This window comes from Staurois parvus, unplaced genomic scaffold (assembly GCF_062004578.1).
Source record: "Staurois parvus isolate SC_StPar_1 unplaced genomic scaffold, SC_StPar_1.0 ptg001500l, whole genome shotgun sequence".
Taxonomy (NCBI): Eukaryota; Metazoa; Chordata; class Amphibia; order Anura; family Ranidae; genus Staurois; species Staurois parvus.
In genome coordinates this window covers 134843-152817 of record NW_028319296.1, presented here as the reverse complement: position 1 = coordinate 152817, position 17975 = coordinate 134843, and the positions used below count along the sequence as shown (strand labels likewise).

At 46.8% G+C, this 17975-nt stretch overlaps 2 protein-coding genes across 4 annotated transcripts in view; both read right to left on the bottom strand.

Moving 5' to 3' along the window:
- Positions 1-495: 495 nt before the first annotated feature.
- On the bottom strand, positions 496-7471 carry LOC149435488 (uncharacterized). Of its 3 annotated transcripts, XM_089662615.1 has the most exons (8): positions 7370-7471; positions 5298-5426; positions 5036-5170; positions 4826-4949; positions 4612-4709; positions 4298-4522; positions 4038-4179; positions 496-2616 (listed from the first exon to the last, which is right to left on the bottom strand). In XM_089662615.1, exons 1-8 carry the CDS (start codon positions 7454-7456, stop codon positions 1622-1624), a joined length of 1935 nt encoding a protein of 644 aa, XP_089518741.1. In that variant the 5' UTR covers positions 7457-7471; the 3' UTR covers positions 496-1621. The 3 variants fall into 3 exon arrangements, with proteins under 3 accessions (XP_089518741.1, XP_089518740.1, XP_089518742.1); XM_089662614.1 differs by lacking the exon at positions 7370-7471 and having other exon boundaries at positions 5298-6657; XM_089662616.1 differs by lacking the exon at positions 7370-7471 and having other exon boundaries at positions 4038-4149; positions 4493-4522; positions 5298-6657.
- A 9840-nt stretch (positions 7472-17311) lies between these two features.
- LOC149435487 (uncharacterized) overlaps positions 17312-17975 on the bottom strand; it is a 74746-nt gene continuing 74082 nt past the window's right edge. The window contains exon 6 of the mRNA XM_089662612.1: positions 17312-17909. Within this exon, the coding sequence (XP_089518738.1) occupies positions 17330-17909 (580 nt within the window). The 3' untranslated portion in view covers positions 17312-17329. The remainder of the gene's footprint in view (positions 17910-17975) is intronic.

The window sequence follows — 17975 nt, the reverse complement described above, 5'->3', positions numbered from 1 at the left end:
TGTAGGATTTGATTCTGAATACAATTCCAAATGTACACTATAGTCCCTAAACCCCTTTACAGCATTGGGGGTTGAATAATTTTGGACACAACTGTAAATATAAAATAATTTTCAAAGTCCAGTGATGAAAATAAGTGACCACAATACCGTGACACAAAAATCTAAAAAAATATATATATGAAAGTCCAGTGATCTAAAAAAACTTTCTTAAAAAATATAATAAACTTCAGTGCTTCAAATAATTCTTCCACCATCCACCAGTGCCAAAAACCAACATAAACCGCACTCACCAGATATTGGTGAGTAAAACACCTTTCAGGATTATTTAGGGCTCCTGGACCCCCTTTGAGGACTCCTCTATTTTCCACCTCAGACCTATGGGTGATTCTTCATTCGTCTCCTCGCCACACCACCAAGTTCCAAAAGGGAGAAAAAAACTAATAGTGTGATACTGTTATGCCCCTTTTATAATTAATTCATGCCAAACCACTCACATTTCAAAGGATAAAAACCAGCATTTATTTAAGGGCATCATACAAATTTTCGAGTAACAAATACGAATTTCCACAGCTCCTAGGAACTCACAGCCTTGTATACAGCAGGATGACAGCCTCCATAACAAACGAACTTTCTTACGAACTTTCTTTGCTCCACTCACCGGAAATGACGTCGAACTTTCGGGGAACCGACCGGAAATACGTCAACGCGTTTCGCCCCACCCACAGTTCTTGAGAACGCCCTGTGGGTGGGGCGAAACGCGTTGACGTATTTCCAGAATACATCTCGGCCTAAATTTATGAAGAACAATTATTTATTTGCAAACTTTTATAACAGAAACAAAGAAAAACTTTTTATTTTCAAAATTTTTGGCCTTTTTTTGTTAATTTAGCAAAAAATAAAAACCCCAGTGGTGATTAAATACCACCAAAAGAAAGCTCTAGTTGTGTGAAGAAAATGATAAAATGTTAGTTTGGGTACAATGTTGTATGACCGCGCAATTGTCATTCAAAGTGTGAGAGCGCTGAGACCTGAAAACTGGCCTGGGCAGGAAGGGGTAAAATTGCCCGGTATTGAATTGGTTAAATATGACCAAAAATAAAACCTATTTGTCTCAAGAAAATACATTTGGGTGCAGTGTTGTATGATTTAGTAATTGTCATTCAAAGTGTGAGAGCGCTGAAATTTGAAAACTGGCCTGGGCAGGAAGGAGGTGCAAGTGTTCAGTATTGGGGTGGTAAAACTAAATTGAAAAAAAAACAAACCTCAAAGTGTTTGTGAAATATTCCACCACAAAATGTACGCAATGTCATGTAGCCAATGACAGGTCAGGACTCCATTTTTATTCTTCTCCTGCTATCAATGGCCAACCCAGTCCCACACTTCATCCATGTCTTTGGTGACCTCTGATCTCCTTATGAACTGTTTCTTCCATGATGAAGATCAGCCATGGAGTATATCTGAGGTGTATATCAGGGTGTGCTTCTTCCCCACATGAGAGCTGGGATGTCCAGCAACATTTATCTAGAAGACATTTCCCGCACTCAAGGCACTAATACACCTCCAGGGTTGTCTGGGACTCCTGATGTACAGGAAGACAGGACTTCAGTGAGGAACATTTCCCTCATTCAGGGCCAGAAAGTGGCGGTTTCCCCATGTGAGATCTCTGATGTTTGTAAAGGCTGGACTTCTGTGCAAAAAATTTCCCGCACTCAGGACAGGAATACGGCTTCTCCCCTGTGTGCAATCTCTGATGTTTGTAAAAATTGGACTTGTCTGAAAAGCATTTCCCGCACTCAGGACAGGAATACGGCTTCTCCCCCGTGTGAGATCTCTGATGTTTGTAAAGACTGGATTTATCTAAAAAACATTTCCCGCACTCAGAACAGGAATACGGCTTCTCCCCTGTGTGAGATTTCTGATGTTTGTAAAAACTGGACTTGTCTGAAAAACATTTCCCACACTCAGGACAGGAATACGGCTTCTCCCCCGTGTGAGACCTCTGATGTGTGACAAGTACTGATTTTTTAACAAAGCATTTCCCACACTCCAAACAGGAATACGGCTGCTCTCCTGAGTGAGATCTCTGATGTGTGGAAAGATTGGATTTCCTTGAATAACATTTCCCGCACTCAGGACACGGATGTGGCTTCTCACCCGTGTGAGATCTTTTATGCACATTAAGATGGGATATAAAACGGAAACACTTCCCACACTCAGTACAGGAATATGGCATCTCACCTCTGTGAAGCCACTGATGTATTTGAACACTGGACTTGTCTGAAAAACATTTCCCACACTCAGGACACAGATGTGGCTTCTCCCCCGTGTGAGATCTTTTATGCACATTAAGACGGCATTTAAAACGGAAACATTTCCCGCACTCAGTACAGGAAAAGCTCTTCTGTGTTGGAAGGATGACCTGGTCCCACACAGTCTGAGGTTCCTCTGGATACGAGGAATCCGATGGTTCATCTACACTGGGTGGTGCCGGATGGACATTGGAGGGACCCGGGTTTTCTCCTGGACTATACTGTGTGATGTCCTCATCTTCTACTTTCCAGTCTGGAGACAAAGTGAGACAATCCTCGGAGGTTTTCTTCATCTCCCGGCCATGGACTAAAATACAAAGACAAAGAGGATTACTAGACAGGAGCTGATTGGTTCCCCCAAACTCGGACTCCGCCCACATCAGGCAGCTTGGTCTCTGAGGAGCTTAAATTTCACCCTCAAGGGAACTAGGAAATGGCTCCTCTGATCTCCTACCAGGTCATTTCTTTATTCATGGACCTTAGTCAGAGAGTGAGGAAACAACCAGAACTGTCTTTTATAGGAGGGACAGTGATGAGGGGATTATAGGACGAGGGTCCCCACCCCCTCTATCACTCATCGCCATCTTCCCAACACAAGAAGTACTGCACTTCCTTATTTAGTCCATGATTTAGTCATGAAGAACAGCGGGGCTGAGCCCCACCAGAGGTCAGAGAGTGAGGATGGGGGGAGAACAACCAAGATGAAGACTGGACTGATCCTGAAGACCACCATCATTGGGGTATTGACTCCTCCCTCATTATCACTTTCTGTTTAAGGGTCCAAAGTTGGAGGATGTTATCACATTATTATCACCATGTAAAAGTCTGTGCTCCAATCACATCATCCGATATAAAATGTCCAGCTGGGAGGAAATGGGTGTAACAGAACAGAATATGTAATTTTAATATTATTATATAGGATTTATATAGAGCCAACAGCGTTGCACTTTACAACATGAGGACAGACAGTACAGTTACAATTTAATACAGGAGGAATCCTGCTCTTTGGAGGGCCTATGTGTATATATAGCAGTGGGGGGAGGGGGGAGAGCAGAACTCAGGACTATGGAATGTACAACATATTAAATAAGATAAAACAGACAGGACTTTATAGTATCAGAATGATGTAATGTACAACATAGAGTATATAGTGCAAGGCTGAGGAATAACTGATGCAATAAAAATTATACAGTATAAGGGTCAGGACTCATAATATTGGTATTCAGTAATCAGTGGAATATTAAATGTTTACTGTAGACAAGTTGCAGAGATCCCACACCGCTGCCTCCCATCTCCTGAGACTGCACTCAGTGACTTGGGTCTGAGACTATACAGACATATCCCTCCACCCGGCACAGCCAGCAGACCACAGAGCAAGGAACCCTGGGAGAGTTGTTCTGTCAGAGATCTTACTAGACCCAGACATGGGGTAGAAGACTCAAAGCACACACCCCAGGTGCCTAGGTCTAGTAACGTCTATGGTGAAAATGAACATTTTGCTGCCAGCTGATCCCCAGAACCTCCATAAATCCAGTCTAGAGACATAAATTGTGTCTGCAGCACAGAGAAGGAAGATTATCCGAGAGAAATCCAGGAATACAGGACGGGGAACACAGCTCAGGAAAGTGACCAGGGGATTACAGGCTGATATCACCCAGTCCCCGCCCTACTCTGGACCAATCAGTGAGCAGTATGGGTGGAGGAATGGATTTAGTGTTCATGACCCACCTGTGCTGATCTCTGTAGGAGTGTCCTCCTCTATAAATGTCCCCGTTATTCCATCCTCCTCCATAGACTGCTGATCATCCCTCACATACGCCTCTTCTTCTTCTGCTTTCACCTCAACTTTTATATCTATCAGATCTTCACCCTAAACCAAGAAAATTATAGAAAAGGTCATCTCTAAAACATAAGCTTTAATATTGTGACATCACATCTAAAAAATCAACACATCACTTTGAGGAGTCCATGTTCTTGATGTCACAGACCTTGTAATGGTGAGGGATGGTGTGACCTTCCTGTGTGGAATCCCCGGAATACAGAGGACGGGGACATCTCTCTGGTGGGCTTCTGTAGCTGGATGACTCCACCATGGTGTCCTGGTACACTTTGTGTACTTTTAGAAGCTCTGACTCCTCCATCCCCCCATCCTCATCCTCCTCCTCTTCTATCTTATCCTTAACCTCAACTTTAGGATCTCTCAGGTTTCCACTCTGAATATATAATAAAAATGACATCAATGGTAACAATGCAGATAATGTACAGATCCTAATGATACTATCAGTGATTGTTCCTCATCTACCTGATGATGGTGAGGGATGGTGTGACCTTCCTGTGTGGAATCCCGGGAATACAGAGGACGGGGACATCTCTCTGGTGGGTTCCCATGACTGGATCCATCTGTAGGAAACACACACACTGACTGAATCCATTGTTTCTATGTGTTTATCAGATGATGGGGGATCTAGGTGGATCCTCCGTACTGCTCTCTCCTTTACAATAAAGTCTCCTCTTACCCGGTGATGTGAGGGGCGGCTGATTGTCCATCATGACGTCCTTGTAGAGATCCTTGTGTCCTTCTAAATACTCCCACTCCTCCATGGAGAAATAGACAGTGACACCCTGACACCTTATAGGAACCTGACACACACAATGATACAGTCACCATCCAGACACATCCCTTGTCTGTTACTGGAGAATGTCCCAGAATTCCCGGCTCCGCTCACCTCTCCTGTCAGCAGCTCCATCATCTTCTTGGTGACTTCTAGAATCTTCTGCATGTTGTGTCTCTCAGGGTTTAGGGAGTCACATGGAGGTACTGTGATGCTCATATGATCACCTGACTTCAGAGGAGGAAATCTCTGTATAGAGGAACCAATAGGAATATCATGTTAGACTCCCAGAATCCTCCTCACCTCTCCGGTCAGGTCTGTGTTTTATTAATAGAGATAGAAGTGATGTCATGTGACCTCCCAGAATCCTCCTCACCTCTCCGGTCAGCAGGTAGATGATCTCCAGGGTGAGGTTTAGTATCTTCTCAGTCATGTGACTCCGGTCCTCCTCCATCCTCATTGGTGCCATCATGTGATCTATACAGGTCTCCTTGTAGACGGATAACTTTGGGAAATGAAAGTAAGAATGATTTGGATGGTATTGGTCACACAATAATAGGATGTGGATGTGAGGGGGGAATAGGAGGGTTGCTGGACATTGAAGAACTACTGCCCCCATGGGAACACATTTAGTTTAAACTCTTAGGTGTTTTACACATTTTTAAGGTCCCCGGGATCCTCTTAACCTACCAGATTATAAATCCCCTTTTCTCTGTTGGGTTTGTTTGGTCTCTGAACTGGTTTTGATGAGTTTTAGATCTGCAGACAAGGAATGATAAATATGATCCTTCCTATGACCTGTTTGCTCTGAGGCAGTGCTGTGAGGTCAATGTCGGGTCATCATGATGTCCAGGAAGGGGAACTTGCTGACGTTTTGCTGGAGTTGCCGGCTAATCAGGATAATTGGCAGAACTCCGGCTGCAAGCCTATGATCTCAAGCAGCCTGCTGACTGACAGGAGTGATGTCACTGTCATTCTCTGCATGGATTGGATAGCAGGAAGATGCTGCTGGTGTAGTAGAGAGCTGTGGGGGAGGAATTTGTTCTCTTCCTTCCGATGGCAACCCAGTATAGCCAAGAGGAGGACAGCAGGGAGAGGGGTTTATTCTCTTGATCTATTTTGTGTCCAGCAACATAATTCTTGACCAGTGAGATGGTGAGGTGAGGACTTCCTTCACGTGCTGGCAGGAGTCATTAAAGGAGGTCAGAAAAGTAAGTGAAGGTGGGGTTGGAGGACCATCAGAGACCAAGAGTTCCTATGAACCCTAAAGCCCCCTCTTACCTCAGAGCCTTGCAGTCTAACTACCACTGGGGCTCCCACAACCCTTCAGCCCCACTAATCTCTTACAGTTGTTTAGTCGTATTACTTTGTAAAAGGCACCCAACATCCTTCAGCTACACTTCCTCCTCAGAGGTCCCAGAGTCCTTCCCATGCAGTAAACCTCCAGAGGCTCCCAGAGTCCTTTAGTCCCACTACTTCCTCAGAGACCCCTCAGTTCCTCTACTTCCCTCAGACCCCTCAGTATTTCCCTCCCTCTGACACCAATGATGGAACATATTCTTCATGGCCGGCTGGGGAATGTTTCCTTCCTCCTGAGCAGCAATGTAAGGGGCTCTATGCTCCATACTCCTGACCCCGGCACTCCATCATTGTGTTGGCTGCATAGTGTAATGATTGCCCATTGGCTGCCTGTGTAGTGTCATCATTGCCCTTTGTAGGCCATGTATGGTCAGGATGGTCCATGTCTTGTCTATTTATTGTCAGTGCTGTTTGTTTAGAGGACCATATTACTAGAATTTATCTCCACAATGAGGAGAATGTTCCGGCCCCGGAAGTGGGGGAATGTTGTGCCCCTGAAGGGGTTCATCTGGGTTCCCACACTATATATGTGTGTATCATCATCTGCTGGAGATAAAAGACGTCACAGTGACTATGGAGGAAGAGGACGGACGTGACTATGGAGGAAGAGGACGGACGTGACTATGGAGGAAGAGGACGGACGCGACTATGGGGGAAGAGGACGGACGCGACTATGGGGGAAGAGGACGGACGCGACTATGGGGGAAGAGGACGGACGCGACTATGGAGGAAGAGGACGGACGCGACTATGGGGGAAGAGGACGGACGCGACTATGGAGGAAGAGGACGGACGTGACTATGGAGGAAGAGGACGGACCTGACAATTTAGGAAGAGGACGGACGTGACTGTGGAGGAAGAGGACGGACGTGACTGTGGAGGAAGAGGACGGACGTGACTGTGGAGGAAGCGGACGGACGTGACTGTGGAGGAAGAGGACGGACGTGGCTGTGGAGGAAGAGGACGGACGTGGCTGTGGAGGAAGAGGACGGACGTGACTGTGGGGGAAGAGGACGGACGTGACTGTGGAGGAAGAGGACGGACATGACGTGGGGGTTACTGGGTGTAAATAGGAAATAACATCTTATTACCTCCTCTACTGCCACTTCCACCAACGTCTCCTCTCTACTTCCTCCCACCTCACCTCTCACCCGGAACTTCCTGTCTGTACCTGACATCACTTCCTGTATTCCATAGAGACTTCCTGTCTGGGTAGAAGTGAGATCACCATCTTGTGGAGTTCAGAGGAACTGCAGCCTGAGAAAGGTCTCATAGTGTGATCACAGCCTTGCCATTGCTTCTAGATGATTCAGGTCAGTCCCGGGATTTCATCTCCTGTCCCATCATGTCCATGTCTCGCTGATTTCAGGACTCTGTGGGGAGCGGCAGTGAGGTGATGACGGCTGGAACACTCTCCGGGTTCCATCACCAGGCACTGCAATAAACCAGACTGTTGGGAGCCGTGATCTCCTCTCTGACAGTGAAAGTAGAACTCCGACATCAGCAGAGAGGCAGCGGAGGGTGGGATCAGGTAAGTACCACCACTGACCACCAATGCTGGGCTGGATTCACACTTTGTTCTCACTGACACCAACAATAGGACATATTTTGGTTCAGTGACACCAGAAATGGGGCTTACTTTATCCTACTGACACCATTGATGGGACTTATTTTATCTCACTAATATGAACAATAGGGTTTATTTTATCTTGTTGACACCAACATTGAGGTTTATTTGATCTCACTGACACCAAGGATGGGGTTTATTTGATCTTACTGACACCAACATTGAGGTTTATTTGATCTCACTGACACCAACATTGGGGTTTATTTGATCTCACTGACACCAACATTGGGGTTTATTTGATCTCACTGACACCAACATTGGGGTTTATTTGATCTCACTGACACCAACATTGGGGTTTATTTGATCTCACTGACACCAACATTGGAGTTTATTTGATCTCACTGACACCAAGGATGGGGTTTATTTCATCTCACTGACTCCAACAATGGGGTTTATTTCATCTCACTGACTCCAATTAGAGATGAGCGAATTATTCAAAAATTCGATTCGGCTGATTCGCCGAATTTCAGGAAGAAATTCGATTCGATGCGAATTTATTCGCTACGAAGTTAACTTATAAAAAGGGTTTCTAGGCTTCAGAGAGCCTTTAAATTAGTGCAGAACACTGTACCTTTAATTTAAATGCCCTTGGAGATGAGGAAGGAGAAGGAGAAGGAGAAGGATGAGAAGAAGGAGAAGGAGAAGGATGAGAAGAAGGAGAAGGATGAGAAGAAGGAGAAGGATGAGAAGAAGGAGAAGGAGGAGAAGAAGGAGAAGGAGGAGAAGGAGAAGGAGAAGGATGAGAAGAAGGAGAAGGAGAAGGATGAGAAGATGGAGAAGGAGAAGGATGAGAAGAAGGAGAAGGATGAGAAGGAGAAGGATGAGAAGAAGGAGAAGGATGAGAAGAAGGAGAAGGAGAAGGATGAGAAGAAGGAGAAGGATGAGAAGAAGGAGAAGGAGAGGGAGAAGGATGAGAAGAAGGAGAAGGAGAAGGATGAGAAGATGGAGAAGGAGAAGGATGAGAAGAAGGAGAAGGAGAAGGATGAGAAGAAGGAGAAGGATGAGAAGAAGGAGAAGGATGAGAAGAAGGAGAAGGATGAGAAGAAGGAGAAGGAGAAGGATGAGAAGAAGGAGAAGGATGAGAAGAAGGAGAAGGATGAGAAGAAGGATGAGAAGAAGGAGAAGGATGAGAAGAAGGAGAAGGATGAGAAGAAGGAGAAGGATGAGAAGAAGGATGAGAAGAAGGAGAAGGATGAGAAGAAGGAGAAGGATGAGAAGAAGGAGAAGGATGAGAAGAAGGAGAAGGATGAGAAGGAGAAGGATGAGAAGAAGGAGAAGGAGAAGGATGAGAAGAAGGAGAAGGAGAAGGATGAGAAGATGGAGAAGGAGAAGGATGAGAAGAAGGAGAAGGATGAGAAGAAGGAGAAGGATGAGAAGAAGGAGAAGGATGAGAAGAAGGAGAAGGAGAAGGATGAGAAGAAGGAGAAGGATGAGAAGAAGGAGAAGGATGAGAAGAAGGAGAAGGATGAGAAGAAGGAGAAGGAGAAGGATGAGAAGAAGGAGAAGGATGAGAAGAAGGAGAAGGATGAGAAGAAGGAGAAGGATGAGAAGAAGGAGAAGGATGAGAAGAAGGATGAGAAGAAGGAGAAGGATGAGAAGAAGGATGAGAAGAAGGAGAAGGATGAGAAGAAGGAGAAGGAGAAGGATGAGAAGAAGGAGAAGGATGAGAAGAAGGAGAAGGAGAAGGATGAGAAGATGGAGAAGGAGAAGGATGAGAAGAAGGAGAAGGATGAGAAGAAGGAGAAGGATGAGAAGAAGGAGAAGGATGAGAAGAAGGATGAGAAGAAGGAGAAGGATGAGAAGAAGGAGAAGGAGAAGGATGAGAAGAAGGAGAAGGATGAGAAGAAGGAGAAGGATGAGAAGAAGGAGAAGGATGAGAAGAAGGAGAAGGAGAAGGATGAGAAGATGGAGAAGGATGAGGAGAAGGAGAAGGATGAGAAGAAGGAGAAGGATGAGAAGAAGGAGAAGGAGAAGGATGAGAAGAAGGAGAAGGAGAAGGATGAGAAGAAGGAGAAGAAGGAGAAGGATGAGAAGAAGGAGAAGGATGAGAAGAAGGAGAAGGATGAGAAGATGGAGGAGAAGAAGGAGAAGGATGAGAAGAAGGAGAAGGATGAGAAGAAGGAGAAGGATGAGAAGAAGGAGAAGGATGAGAAGAAGGATGAGAAGAAGGATAAGGAGAAGGATGAGAAGAAGGATGAGAAGGAGAAGGATGAGAAGAAGAAGGATGAGAAGAAGGAGAAGGATAAGAAGAAGAAGAAGGATGAGAAGAAGGAGAAGGATGAGAAGAAGGAGAAGGATGAGAAGAAGAAGAAGGATGAGAAGAAGAAGAAGGATGAGAAGAAGAAGAAGGATGAGAAGAAGGAGAATTCCAAGCCGGCAATAAGTGTATCTGCAGAGCTCCGCTATTTCTTAGGCTATTTCTGACAGTTCTGTGACATTCACTCCATACAGCGGTTGAAACATTGTATCTATTTGTTTCCATAAATGGATCCATTTATGGAAACAAATAGATACAATGTTTCAACCGCTGTATGGAGTGAATGTCACAGAACTGTCAGAAATAGCGGAGCTCTGCAGATACACTTTTTGCCGGCTTGGAATTATTCTTATTTTCATCCTACTTCTTCTTCTTCTTCTTCTTCTTCATCATCCTCATCCTCTTCTTCTTCTGAGGATGAGGATGAAGAAGAAGAAGAAGAAGTAGGATGAAAATAAGATTAATTCCAAGCCGGCAAAAAGTGTATCTGCAGAGCTCCTCTAAGTGTATCTGCAGAATAGAGGAGCTCTGCAGATACACTTTTTGCCGGCTTGGAATTATTCTTATTTTCATCCTACTTCTTCTTCTTCTTCTTCTTCATCCTCAGAAGAAGAGGATGAGGATGAAGAGGAAGAAGAAGAAGAAGAAGTAGGATGAAAATAAGAATAATTCCAAGCCGGCAAAAAGTGTATCTGCAGAGCTCCTCTATTCTGCAGATACACTTAGAGGAGCTCTGCAGATACACTTTTTGCCGGCTTGGAATTATTCTTATTTTCATCCTACTTCTTCTTCTTCTTCATCCTCATCCTCTTCTTCTTCTTCTGAGGATGAGGATGAGGATGAAGAAGAAGAAGAAGTAGGATGAAAATAAGAATTCCAAACCGGCAAAAAGTGTATGTGCAGAGTTCCTCTATTTCTGACAGTTCTCTGACAGCTCCTTCACATGTACAGCGGTTGAAACATCTGTTTCCGAATAAAAACATCTGTATCCTAAATGGAAACAAATAGATACAATGTTTCAACCGCTGTACATGTGTTCCTTCTGTCAGAGAACTGTCAGAAATAGCGGAGCTCTCTGCAGGGACACTTTTGCCGGCTGATCGGGAAAAATCCGATTCGCGCACCCGAAGTAGGCAAATATTCGGATTCGACGCGAATCGAATTTTTCCTGAAATTCGTATCGAATTCCGGTTCGCCTGGTTCGATTCGCTCATCTCTAACTCCAATGATGGGACTTATTCTATCTTACTGACACCAAGGATGGGACTTATTCTATCTTACTGACACCATCAATAGGACTTATTTTATCTCACTGACATCAATGGTACTTATTTTAACTCACTGACACCATTGATGGAGTTTATTTTATCTCACTGGCACCACAGAATTGGCTTATGTTATCTGAATGACACCACAAATTTGGCATATTTTTTCTCTCTGACACTAACAATGGGGTTTAATTTATGTCACTGACACCAATAATGGATGCCAAGGAAATCATGCCCATGGTGACTTGCTAGCTGGAGTGAATGGTCTGCCACATTGACACTCTAGAAGCCACCACAGAGCGTAGTGATCTCCTCCTCCATCACACAGCCTGGATCCTCCAACTTGTATAACTAACTACCCCCAGGCTGGATCCCCGGGATCTGCCCAGGATTGCACTGAGATCCCGATCCTGCCAGTGTGGAGCCGAGGGAGGGGAGCCCAGCATCCTGACTGCGGATTCCATAACTATAGGGGGCGGAGCCAAACACTGGGAGTGCCTGTGGACTGTTATCATCTGAATCTGAGTGTGCTGGGATTGTGGAGGATGGGAGAGGATCAGGAAAGGATGGAGGAAGATCAGGGAAGGTTTGGGAGGTTAGGGGGAGGATGGGTGAGGATCAGAGAAGGGTTGGGGGGAGGATCGAGAAGGATGGGGGGATTGGGGGGAGGATCAGGAAGGATGGGGAAGGATTGGGAGGCTGGGGGAAGATTGGGGAAGGATTGGGAGGTTGGGGGAGGATCAGGGAAAGATTGGGAGGTTGGGGGAAGGATTGGGAGGTTGGGGGGAGGATCAGGGAAGGATGGGGAAGATCGGGAGCTTGGGGGGAGGATTAGAAGGATGGTTGGGGGGAGGTTCAGGGAAGGATTGTGAGGTTGGGGGAGGATCAGGGAAGGATTGGGAGGTTGGGGGAAAGATTGGGAGGTTGGGGGAAGGATTGGGAGGTTGGGGGAAGGATTGGGAGGTTAGGGGGAGGATGAGGGAGGATCAGGGAAGGGTTGGGGGAGGATAGGGAAGGATTGGAAGGAGGATAGGGGGAGGATTGGGAGGTTGGGTGAAGAATTGGGAGGTTGGGGGGAGGATTGGGAGGTTGGGGGGAGGATTGGGAAGGATCGGGAGGAGGATAGGGGGAGGATTGGGAGGTTGGGGGAAGGAATGGAAGGTATGGGGGAGGATCGGGGAAGGATTGGGAGGTTGGGGGGAGGATCAGGAAGGATGGGGGAGGATGAGTGGAGGATTGGAAGGAGGATCAGGAAGGATGGGGAGGATTGGGAGGAGGATGGGGGTGGATCGGGGAAGGATTGGAAGGTTGGGGGGAGGATTGGGGAAGGATCGGGGGAAGGATTTGGAGGTTGGGGGAAGGATTGGGGGAAGGATGGGGGAGGATTGGGGAAGGATTTGGAGGTTGGGGGAAGGATTGGGAGGAGGATGGGGAGGATCGGGGAAGGATTTGGAGGTTGGGGGAAGGATTGGGAGGAGGATGAGGGAGGATCGGGGAAGGATTTGGAGGTTGGGGGAAGGATTGGGAGGAGGATGGGGGAGGATCGGGGAAGGATTGGGAGGTTGGGGGAAGGATCAGGAAGGATGGGGGAGGTTGGGGGGAGGATCAGGAAGGATGGGGGAGGATTGGGAGGAGGATGGGGGTGGATCGGAGAAGGATTGGAAGGTTGGGGGGAGGATGGGGGAGGATCGAGGGAAGGATTTGGAGGTTGGGGGAAGGATTGGGAGGAGGATGGGGGAGGATCGGGGAAGGAATTAGAGGTTGGGGGAAGGATTGGGAGGAGGATGGGGGAGGATTGGGAGGTTGGGGGGAGGATCGGGAAGGATGGGGGAGGATGAGTGGAGGATTGGGAGGTTGGGGGGAGGATCAGGAAGGATGGGGGAGCATTGGGAGGAGGATGGGGGTGGATCAGGGAAGGATTGGAAGGTTGGGGGGAGGATGGGGGAGGATCGAGGGAAGGATTTGGAGGTTGGGGGAAGGATTGGGAGGAGGATGGGGGAGGATCGGGGAAGGATTTTAAGGTTGGGGGGAGGACCGGGATGGATGGGGGTGGATCGGGGAAGGATTGGGAGGTTGATCAGAAAAGGATGGGGGGAGGATCAAGGAGTATCATGGGGAGGCTGGGGGGAGCCGGCGTTATTCTCCTGCACGTTGTGCTCCCATTGTGCTCAAGCTTTGTCCCCAGTGCAGCCACTTTTCTCTCCCTTCTGTGAGGATCTCGGCATTTCTATTCTATAAATCTGATTGGTAGAACACCTGGGGAGCTTCTCCTTCATCTTCACATGCTGGAGCCGGCAGTGCTGCTGGTAAAGGTGGAGCGGGCTGCACTCAGGAGGAGCCGGAACCTCAACCTATCCCACCTGTGCTGGGAACATCAAAAGTGGCATTGGCTTGTTCCAGTGTACAGAGAGGCACGTGTATCCGGAAAGTGCGTTCCCTAAAGAGTGGGGGAGGGCAGGTGTTGGGTGAAGATTCACCACATTTGGACGTGGAAATTTTCCGACTATCTACTTTTGGACTTTTTGTACACCATTGGACTATAAGAGGAATCTGTGAGTGCATTCACTCTGTACTCTGCGCACCAATCATATGTATATGGATGTCTTTACACTGTCTGCACTTTGTGATTGATAAGGACATGCAGAGCTCTTCATTATCTGTTTATGAGGGGTGTTGTATATTATAGCAGCTGACAGATTCATTTTGTTCAATTCTGTAGAGGATTTTAGTTCATAGAGAAGAAATATTTTTTGTTATTTAGTTCAGCTCTTTGGATGTACATAGGACACCCAGTGAGTGAAGGGTAAATCACAAGCTGATCGCGGCAGTAGGAGTGCATGTTTTCTCCAGCCAGCTCCCAGCCACACAGTAAAAGTGATCCAGGGTGGCTGTATAGCTGCCTGATCCCATTTATACTGCAGGCGACACAGTACCTCCTTACCGCCACACCCCCCTTACATGGTTCCTGGGCTCTCCCACTCATCCTGGGATCCTGAGACCACATCTAGCGACTTCAGTAGACAAAGATGGAGGAGACTGGTGAACGTCCATTCCCCGATCTCCTCTGCACTGAATAAAGCCAGCAGTCCTCAGCTTTGAGTGTTTCTCATTTCTGAGCCGTCATTCCCTGGATGATCCAGCCAAGGAAGCATCTAACCGAGCGCCATCTGTGCATTGAAGGGTTGAGGAGACATTGCAGGTCTAATAGATTCCCAATGTATCATACAGAGGACCTGTCACCTGACCAATGATATCACGGGGAAGGGGGGGTTAACTCCTTCTGAGCAATACAGCTAAAAAAAGAAAAAAAATGTAAAATAAAAATGCTACTTTTTGTGTTTTTAAATATATTCATTAACCCGTTGTCCTACATGCACCTGGAATCGCACACACAGGGTGTATATGTAAACTGTGATTGCACCATGTATGTGGGAGATCGCCGTGAATGTCGCAGTGAGAGGAATAATTCCACCACCACAGATCACAGTTGGCTCTAAACCAATGAGCTCTTAAAACGTCTCCTACAGAGATTTTTAGGTGGTGTAGTTTTACCATTTCACATATTTGGTATCTATTTGCTTGACACAACCTCATCTTTTATATTTCACCCCAAAATGGTGTAGGTGTGTGTGTATGCATGTGTGTATATATGTGTATGTATTTATATATATATGTGTATGTATGTATGTGTATGTATGTGTGTGTATGGATATGTGTGTATGTATGTGTGTGTGTTTGCACCAAAATCCATTTTATCCTATAGTTTGACTTTTGGTATAGTGTAATAACACCTGAACCTAGTGTACTCTGGGTCAGGAGTACATAAGACACAGAGTGTAGAGGACAAAAGTACATAAATTACAGAGTGCCCCGCAAACATAAATCCCCCCTCCTCCAAATCCCCTCCCCCCAACCTCCATGACAAATCCCCTCCCTGAATTGTATTCACCAGACCTTGGCATGGCATTGCTGGAGAGTCCCCACAGTCCACCATCTGCTGGAGAGTCCCCACAGTCCACCATCTGCTTATGAGTCCCTTCAGTCCACCATCTGCTTATGAGTCCCCACAGTCCACCATCTGCTGGAGAGTCCCCACAGTCCACCATCTACTTATGAGTCCCTTCAGTCCACCATCTGCTTATGAGTCTCCACAGTCCACCATCTGCTGGAGAGTCCCCACAGTCCACCATCTGCTTATGAGTCCCCTCAGTCCACCATCTGCTGGTGAGTCTCCACAGTCCACCATCTGCTGGTGAGTCCCCACAGTCCAGCATCTGCTGGAGAGTCCCCACAGTCCACCATTTGATTGAGAGTCCCCACAGTCCACCATCTGCTTATGAGTCCCCACAGTCCACCATCTGCTTATGTGTCCCCACAGTCCACCATCTGCTTATGAGTCCCCACAGTCCACCATCTGCTTATGTGTCCCCACAGTCCACCATCTGCTGATGAGTCTCCACAGTCCACCATCTGCTGGTGAGTCCCCACAGTCCACCATCTGCTGGTGAGTCCCCACAGTCCACCATCTGCTGGTGAGTCCCCACAGTCCACCATCTGCTGGTGAGTCCCCACAGTCCACCATCTGCTTATGTGTCCCCACAGTCCACCATCTGCTTGTGTGTCCCCACAGTCCACCATCTGCTGGTGAGTCTCCACAGTCCACCATCTGCTGGTGAGTCCCCACAGTCCACCATCTGCTGGTGAGTCCCCACAGTCCACCATCTGCTGGTGAGTCCCCACAGTCCACAATCTGCTGGTGAGTTCCCTCCTCCCATCTCCAGTGGTAGCTGATAGTGGTTTTTCTAATTTGTGAGAATTTCTAAATTTTTTTAAAATGTATTTCTTGGCTCGCAATGAACTTCATTATCTCCTCCAGACTGAGCCCGCCTCGGGCACTGTAGGCAGTCAATGAGGTTGCTCCTCCTCCGGTGATGTCACGGCTGTCGGCTTTGGATCCCTTGGACCACCAGTGCAGCCGAGCGGTCTGCGGACCACAATGCCTACAGCGCCCGAGGTGGGCTCAGTCTGGAGGAGCTAATGAGGTTTCTTGCGAGCCATCATTCATCTCGTTAGTGGATCCTTTCTACAGAAAGGCTTTGTCTCGAATGGCTCAGCTATCTGCTCCTCAGCCCCCATGGACTTGTATCCAGACTTTGATTCAGGAACCAAGGACTCCATTGTGTTGTTGGAACAAATCTTCCTCATACTACACTTAGATCAGCGCTGCTGTGTCTCCACTTGTATTAGTATGAAGCTGTGCCTGACCAAGGAAGATAAAGGGGCTATTTATAGAAAATGACATTATGACCACTAGATGGAGACAATGTTCACAGGAAATAAAATACGGACAAAACTCGTCACAGCTGGGAGAAAGCCGCTCACATTCGTTCCAATAAATTTTTGTGAAATCTCCCACCACAAAATGTACTCAGCCAATGAAAGGTGATGACTCCATTTTTATTCTTCTCCTGCTATCAATGGCCAACCCGTTCCCACACTTCATCCGTGTCTTTGGTGTCCTCTGATCTCCTTATGAACTGTTTCTTCCATGATGAAGATCAGCCATGGAGTATATTTGAGGTGTATATCAGGGTGTGCTTCTTCCCCACATGAGAGCTGAGATGTCCAGCAACATTCATCTAGAGGACATTTCCCGCACTCAAGGCACTAATACACCTCCAGGGTTGTGTGGGATCCCTGATGTACAGGAAGACAGGACTTCAGTGAGGAACATTTCTCGCACTCAGGACAGGAAAGTGGCTTCTCCCCACGTGAGAGCATTGATATTTGTAAAGACTGGAAGTCCTTTTAAACGTTTCTCCTCGTGTGAAGTCTCTGAGGTGTGTAAACACTGGTCTTGTCTTAGAAACATTTTCCGCACTCAGGACAGGAATAGTTTTTATTTGTGAGACCTTTGATGTTTGACAAGTACTGTTTTTCTTACAAAACATTTCCCGCACTTGGAACAGGAATACGGCCTTTCCCCCGTGTGATACATCTGATGTGTGACAAGTTCTGATTTCCGTACAAAACCTTTCCCACACCTAGAACAGGAATACAGCTTTTCGCCTGTGTGCAGTCTCTGATGATTTTTAAGGCTAGAATTATCTATAAAACATTTCCCGCACTCAGAACAGAAAAATGGCTTCTCCCCTGTGTGCGATCTTTGATGTATATAAACATAGGACTTCTGTGAAAAACATTTCCCACACTCAGGACAGGAATACGGTTTTTCCCCTGTGTGAGAACCCTGATGTGTGTAAAGATGGGACTTCTGTGAAAAACATTTCCCGCACTCAGGACAGGAATATGGTTTCTCTCCTGTGTGAATTCTGTTATGCACCTTAAGATAATATTTAAAACGGAAACATTTCCCGCACTCAGTACAGGAATACGGCTTCTCCCCCGTATGAGATCTTTTATGCACATTAAGTTTGGATTTAGAACAGAAACCCTTCCCGCACTCAGTACAGGAGAAGCTCTTCCCTGTTGGAAGGCCGGCCCGGTCCCGCACAGTCTGAGGTTCCTCAGGATACGAGGAATCC